The 7,932-nt window shown below is 40.6% G+C and overlaps 1 protein-coding gene across 1 annotated transcript in view; it reads left to right on the forward strand.

The window, feature by feature from the left end:
- laynb (layilin b) overlaps positions 1 to 6,889 on the forward strand; it is a 7,026-nt gene extending 137 nt beyond the window's left edge. The window contains exons 1-7 of the mRNA XM_032510149.1: positions 1 to 261; positions 1,476 to 1,782; positions 1,967 to 2,124; positions 2,908 to 2,952; positions 3,613 to 3,690; positions 4,076 to 4,193; positions 4,806 to 6,889. The exon at positions 1 to 261 is cut by the window's left edge and continues 137 nt beyond it. Of these exons, the coding sequence (XP_032366040.1) occupies positions 189 to 261; positions 1,476 to 1,782; positions 1,967 to 2,124; positions 2,908 to 2,952; positions 3,613 to 3,690; positions 4,076 to 4,193; positions 4,806 to 5,133 (1,107 nt within the window). The 5' untranslated portion in view covers positions 1 to 188 and the 3' untranslated portion in view covers positions 5,134 to 6,889. The remainder of the gene's footprint in view (positions 262 to 1,475; positions 1,783 to 1,966; positions 2,125 to 2,907; positions 2,953 to 3,612; positions 3,691 to 4,075; positions 4,194 to 4,805) is intronic.
- Positions 6,890 to 7,932: the final 1,043 nt, after the last annotated feature.

The raw sequence follows: 7,932 nt of genomic DNA on the forward strand, positions 1-7,932 counted from the left end.
CCCTCGGCCAGACGCCATATGCACGCCTCCACCAGACGACCCACTTTTGACTGGACAGAGCGTTCGGCTGCCTCTGTCATTAGTCTGGTTATCAAAGGGTTTAAAAAGCTGAAGTTCAACTTCTAAAAAGCTCGTTTACACTTGATTCCAAGACTAATCGTGCAACACACTGGGGGGAACATGTAGACATGGATTTTATGAAGCTGTTTGGCACTGTTATCGCCGTTTTGTTCCACCCTGGATCCGCGTCTAAAATAAATGGTAAGAATTTATTTCGGAGGAACTAAAGCTCCCGTTCTAAATGCCACTGATACGGTGTAATGTTGTGTGTTTTGCTCCAAGGTAAGATCGTTTTGTTTGTTTTTACCGAGAAAGTTTTTGCAGTTTGCATGCAGCGCTGAACGAGGCTGTGCATTTGTTGTGGCCAAAGTTTGCGGTATATTTTTGTGTTTTATTAAGTGGATTGAGGTAACGAGGTTGATACCAGAACCACCGTAAGAAGCTAAAGCATACAGCAGGCCTATGTGCGTGTTAATGACAACCAGGCTGCAGCCATATAGCCTACAGCAGCACGCGATGTGCTGGAAAATGAACCTCAGCAGGGCGTGTTTACATCAGTGATTTGAAGTAGGAGGTCACATCGTTTTTCTCACTTTAATCTTATTGTAGCCTACCCATAACAATGCTACAGTGCTTACTATAATACTGTAACAGCAGCATGTACTAACTACACCAATATGCAACCACTTCCATAGACTCATATTCTTTTATCTGTAAGGTAAAAATAGAAATGATAGAAGCAATGTTTATAATAGAGATTAAATGTTTATTCTTTGCTTTTTTTCTGGGACTTAAAAAAGCACTTCTCTCACATCATGATCTCACTTGTTTTCAACTCCTATACAACCTGTACTGAGGGGTCACAGGTAGACAAGACTTTGTATCAATGGGTCAGAAGCAATAAAAAGGTTAGGAACCACTGGTTTAATTTATTGTCTGTTTATTAGTTGGTATATTAACAACAACAAAAAAGACCCGTAAGTGATGTTCCATCTGTGCCTTAGACCGTCATTATTCATTTTGTAAAGCCATAATTAACATGCTTCAGTCAATAATAAAGCAACGCAGTGTGCCACCTCAGCAAGCCACTGCTTTTCAGACGTGTTCAGCTCTCACAATGCACCACTGCATCCAAACTATTTTGAATGGCACAATACCAATCTAGCTAAAACGTCTTTTTTAAGGCCTTAAAAATATAGCTTTTACACTGTAATTTCACTACCATATAGTTTACCCTACCCACATTGCAGGAAAATGTGGAAAGACAGGCAAAAAAGTTCTGGTTTCTAATTTGTCTGTGATGCTAGATAGGTTGTTTATAATCTTCTTGCCATGTGGGTGTCACAGGAAGTCTTCAGAAAAAAAAGCCTTCACTTATCTTGTTTTTTTTCCCTGATGCCGACTGTGGTGTCCAGGCCAAAGGATCTGTCGGCGCGGGACAGAGCGCCCATGCTACAAGGTGTCCTACATCCAGGACAGCAGGCAGAGGCTGACCTTCGAGGATGCCAGGCAGGCCTGCAGGTCGGATGGAGGCGACTTGCTCAGCATTGAAACAGAAAGCGAGCAGCGGCTGATGGGGAGGTTTATACAGCAGCTGCAGGCTGGAGATGGAGACTTTTGGATCGGGCTCCGACGCAGCCCACAGCGTTACAGGGCAGGCACCACAAGCCCAGGGTGCCCCTCGCAGTACTATTGGCTGGATGGAAGCAAGGCGAAGTTCAGGTCTACAAAGGATGTAGTCAGATAATTGTAGTAAATAGTGCTTGTGTGGGAATGATGGAATGTCTACAGTCCTTTGCAAGAATTTGGGAATGACAAATTCAGATATAAAGTAAAACCGCATACATATAATGTGAATTGTCCAATATGCTATACAATTTGCAAAATCTGCATCCGTTTGTTGTAGGAACTGGCATTGGGACGAGCCATCGTGTGGTGTTGAAATGTGTGTGGTTCTCTACCACCAGCCCTCTGCACCACCTGACGAAGAAGGTCATTTCCTGTTCCAGTGGAACGATGACAACTGCAACTCCAAAAACAACTTTGTGTGCAAATACCGAGAAGGTGAGCTAGTAGATCACACACACTGGGCTGTTGTACCTGGCTACGCAGTTCTGAGAATTATTGACATTCGGCACTCTTGGTTTTATTTGGTTCTTAAATCCACAAAATCTGAATTTTATCCATCCGTTTATCCAAAACCATTACTAAAATATTGTCACCACAGTCAACCACTAGCACTAAACAAGTACTGTGCAATTTTAAATGTTGGTTGTCTGGATTACTGTAAAGTTCTACTCTCTGGAAAGCCCAAAATCTATATTTTGATTTCCAGGCAGCGCTGCGGCCATTGATTTTGCACCTAACCCTAACCATTGCTTAATCCTAGTCCATTTAAGGCAGCCTGGAAGGTGACGTTGGGGGCTCAAATCACCAAACACTCTTTAAGCTACAGTATACCTGATATCTTAAATATTTCTTTTTAAATTAACCCTTTTGGTTTAGAGTCCTGTAAGGGACTCAGAACTGTGAAACAGCCCTTCTCTGAGCCTTTGTACAGACTTTGTGCAAACAACCTTAAGCACATTTTGTATCTTATTTAAACAGTTTACTTCTCTGAAGACAATTTGGGGCTCTTTTTTATGTTTTGATACATTTTTCCTTTTTTTCTGATTCTTTCTGTTGTTTATCTTTTCTTTTTTTCTATTGCGGATGTGAGACGGTGCTTGAATGTGGGCCTTCGTGTATTTAATCTTTTTATAAGCTGATTAAAGTAGCGATGATTACATAATTTGTAAGGATGAAATGACGGTTTGATTTTCACTGACTTTTCTCTGTCTTTTACAGAAAAAGTACCAGTATTTACTGAGGAAGGGAACACAGCACATGCAGGTATAACTGTACCTGACTACCCCACACATGCTGTCCTTGTGTGCATGATGATTCTATATATAGATAACAAGTGACTGCAGATGTGTTTATACTAAAAGTCTGACTAAACCATCATATTACTACTTTACTACTTTTTTTATATACTACTTACTTTAAATGTTAACTTCCCTTTTGTGTAAATAAAGACCTATAGTGGTCAAAATGTATTAATGTAAATGTATTAATGTATTATGTATTGTTTGGGTTGTACATTGCAGTACATGTATGAAGCATCCATTCTTGTTGCAAATAACTTTCCCTTAAGGATAGATTTTATTCAGGAAATAAAAGTCAAAGAATACGTTTTACAAAAAGTGACCCAACACATCTTCAAACCTAATACAACATATGTACACATGTATACACATATATTGTGAAAATTTTCAAATAGGCTACTTAAACGGTTCATAGAGATGCATGTGAACACATCATCTAACAATAAGGACATTTAAAACGTGAAATTCAAACCATTAGGCACCAAACTACATGATGCTTTTAATATTTCAAATCAAATTCTTAACATGTTTAGTTTATTGTTTATATAATTAGATAAACAATGCCGTGTGTCATCATTTTTTCATGTCATATTCAACTGGTGAACTTGTTTTCTGATTGCTCTAGTTCCATCTCTGAGGCCAAACATATTCTCAACTACAGAGAAAAATCAAAGGATGAAAATAGGAGTACCTGAGTCATCAGGTAAGAAAAATAAAATGTTTTCAGGGAAACTACTAAAAAATAATGTAGTCACAGAATCGTGGCAGGCTCTAACTATTCAAGGATAGAGCTCTAGTGACCCCCAACAGGTCGAGGCAGATGACCGCCCGCCCTGAGCCATGGTTCTGCTCGAGGTTTCTGCCTCTTAAAGGACGTTTTTCCTTGCCTCTGTCGCCTAGTGCTTGCTCTTGGTGGCAACTGTTGGGTTTCTGTAAATAACATCACAGAGTACAGTCTAGACCTTCTCTTTATGGAAAGCGCAATGAGAAAACTGTTGTTGTGATTTAGCGCTATATAAATAAAATGGAATTGAATTGAATAGTCATCTAACAAGAAGTTTTGCCAAGTAATATTCTTTCCTTTGCAGTGTCTCTCTCAGACAACACCCTGTATGTTTCCTACATCCTTTATGCAACTATGCCTGCTCTGCTACTGCTGCTGTTTGCAGCTGCTGGATTCTTCTGCTACAAACAGCGTGCTAAGAGGTAAAAGCAGAAGTAAAAAGTGCAAGCTGTCGTACATGTAATGCAAACATAAAACATTGTGGTTCTGGATAGAGAGTAATACAATGACACATATAGATGCATTTTCAAAAGAAAGAATTTCCTTTTATGAAGAAGAAGGAAATTTCTGAGCTCACTAGATGGCGCTCTCTGTTCAACAAAGAGTTGAAAACAATGAATTGCAAAAAGGTTAAAGGAATCACAATGCAGTCTGTTTTCAACCCTTTGTTGAACAGAGAGTGCCATCTTGTGAGCTCAGAAAATGAAAACAGTGGTTCGCGAAGCTTCATTTGACCATCACTAATGTTAATATATCTGTGCATAATGCATTTATTTATTATTCAGGAACATCAATGCAGCTCTACTCCAAGCTCTACTAATTACTCAGTTTTGGCCAATGTGAGCATACATTTCCTAAGGGAATACTGAATAGAAATACCTTTTTGCATATTTGGTCTTAGAAAAGTTTGTGGTTCGAAACAAGTAGTGGAAATGTGTTTTCTAACTTCATGTGGCCTGTAACGAGGTTCACTAATCAGCAGCCTGTTGTGATGATCACGTTGCGCTTTTAAATGTCATTTCCTTCATATTCAGGAGGAAGACAGAAACAGCAGCTACAGCAAGCTACCCCAGCAGATCAAAACCGTGGATGTCAACAACAGCATCACCTTACGCCATACAAGGACCTTACGCCTTTAGTGACATTAGCAAACTGCCGCCTCACACTGCTCTGGACAGCAGCGTACCAGCAGACATCATGAAACAGTACTCCGGTGCCACTTCCCAGGACTTCCATTGTGACGACTATGAGAATGTGCCATGTGCAGAAAGGGAGAGCGGCTTTGTGACCAATGACATCTATGAGACCTGCAGAGCCCAGAGCCGGCAGACTGGTTGGGTGGAAAATGAGATCTACGGATAACACTGTTGATGCAGCCATATCTGGTCTCTGTGAGTGTCTGTCAACTTCATACCAGCTATAGAATATGACCCAGTTATAAAAGAACACAATGTTCTCGATCCCTTTCTTCCTGTACACCCTACTGGTCACTTGTGTGGTGCAGGCCAACTAAACATGCGTCCATATCGGCCTGGACTTGGACCTATATTCAAATAATCTCCTGTTTGTACTTCCAGTGATGCATTATGAGCACCCAGCATCCAAATCTGCAAGTCAGATAAATGCTTAAAGCAGATTTTCCCATAGTAATGTCAACTGTGAGTCCATGTTTAGGCCCCAAACTTCCCAGAACCCCAACAATAAACTAAGCATGCATACCTTTGGATTCAAGAGTACTAAATGTGTTATAAATAAATATATATATAATGTGTGTGTGTGTGTGTGTGTATGTGTAAAGATATTTCTAATGTTATCATTAAACGAGTCTGCAGGGATTGTAGTAGCTCTATGAAGCTGTACTCAGACACAGTGGTGCTTTGAGCTGAATGCTAATGTCAGCATGCTCACAAAGACCAATGACAACACGTAGATGTTTAGCAAGTATTACGTTCACCATGTTTACCAATCGTAGTTTTGTATGCTAACATTTGCAAATTAATGCAGCTGATGTTGAGGGGAATTATTTCAATTTATTAGTTTTGCAGATATTTGGTTACAAACCAAAGTATTGAATGGACTAAAAGTTAGGGAATCCAATTCAATAGTTTAGACACTTTACTCTGAGCCACAAATGTCAACCTTATGGTGATGCATCATGTGGACAAATTCTCTGACAAATGATGTAACTTCACAGCAGCACGAAGGCTTTGGTTTCAAAGAATGAACTCAAATACGCATTTCTGAGTCAGGGCAGGTTAGCGGTACAGCAGTGCTGCTATATTTCGGCATGGTGGATTGCACATTTAACCATGGGTATAAGTGCAAGTTTTGACAACTCACGCAAGGTTACTCAACTTGTAAACAATCCAAAAATAGACCATTCAGCCGCTTTCAAATCACATCACTAGATATTATGAGACACATGGACAAAAAGATCCTGTTGTCTTTCCATAACAGTCGAGTTATCCTATTTAGGGACTATTCCGAGCCTTTCTCTAAACCTAAAGAGTGGTGTCAGCCCAGTGTAAGGCTTCCTGTTTGGACTCTGAACAGGACAGTACACGCGGAAACACTGATGACAGAACTCTGCTAACCCCAGTAAACCTCAAAGCTGTTGGCTTTCCCAGACCCCACCTGACTGTGTGGGAAACTCAACCCTTCCACTGATCTGACAGTACAGAGGGTTTTTAGGCGTGACCATTTTTGAGTATGTCAATGTCATGAATTCTTTCATCAATGTTTGCTTGTAAATGCCTGCCTTGTAAATTTGTAAAATTATCATGGATATACATTACTAAACACAAATGCCTTTGTTATTTCTGAGTGGGCTGCTGGGTCTGTTTCTTAGAAATATGTAGCAAGCCCAGTAAGGAGAGTCTGAGTGTGTTCTTGGAGAATGTGAGACAGGAAATGCCAAAAGCACATCTGGAACTCTTACATTCAGGAAGTCTATGCGTGACAGCGGAGGCCTTCGGAGTGCTGCTCTGTCTGCCCGTAATCCACTGCTCTGTGTTAGACCCGTCACTGCATGAGCTGATGAGAACAACTGCTGGGTGTGAACGCGTGCTGAATCTTAAACATGACGTGATCATATGTCAAATAAAGTTTGCTTACAAGATGTTGTAGTTGTATTCTTTATTTAATAATACAATGAGTATATTCAAATGTGTTTGTATTTGTGTAGGGGAGTGTCTGTGTGACATTAGATGGGTGTGAATGAAAAATGCCTGTTACTAAAGTAAGGACCAATACTTTATGAAAACTTTAACTGTATTGGAAATGTTCTATTTTCTCCAACAGATGGTGCTGTTATGTAGCGGATCAAAGTGTCTTTGTGGCTGATAAAATGTGTAGTTTCACATGAGGTCCTGCCATGTTACATTATGTAATGTTAAATATTATAACATAGAATGTTTAATGGCAATTGGATTATATGACTAAAAGTAGACATGCTGTGAATTGTTAGTCTTTTCTTTTAAACGTTAAATCCTTGCATATTATTTTGTTTTAAAAAATCCATCCATTTTTGCAGAGCACATTAGGCCTACTACCAGAAAGTAAAATGTGCAGTTTCAGGTTAATTTAGAATGAATTTAACCCTTTTCCCTCGCAGCCTCATTAAACACCTGCAGGGCGAAACTTTAAAGTTACCTATGCGTGCAATCAAGCAGGGCAGGCAAGCAAACAGATTTCAGAATAGCAATTTTACCGGTTGACGTAAGAGGTGGGTCTGGTTGTCTTGGCAACCAATTGGCACTGAAGTGTGGAGCGGCCTCGTGGCCACGCCTCCTGTACAAATACCCCTATGGCTTTGACGTCAATACACGTCAACCAGAGAACATGATGCCTCTTTGCAAGTCAACTCGTGTGCTCTGTAGCTGATAGAGGCACCTCGAACTGAAATAGTATAGCTCTATTGTATTGGAGAACGTAGTGTGACAGCCCCCGGGTTCAGCAAATGGCCTTCTTCGTATCGCTGCACTGACGGGAGAGTGTTGCCAAATTGGCGTTCAAGCTGGCAGGGCGACACCGAAATCAACTTTGTCTATTTTTAATGGACACGCTTCGAGCAGCAGCAGCAGTGGCGGCGGCGGGCGGTTTGTTTTCCTTTGGTCTTTATCTGTAGCTGCTCAAGTGAGCCCCCCCCCCCCCCCCCCCCCC

Source organism: Etheostoma spectabile, chromosome 3 (genome assembly GCF_008692095.1).
Source record: "Etheostoma spectabile isolate EspeVRDwgs_2016 chromosome 3, UIUC_Espe_1.0, whole genome shotgun sequence".
In the NCBI taxonomy this organism is placed as follows: domain Eukaryota; kingdom Metazoa; phylum Chordata; class Actinopteri; order Perciformes; family Percidae; genus Etheostoma; species Etheostoma spectabile.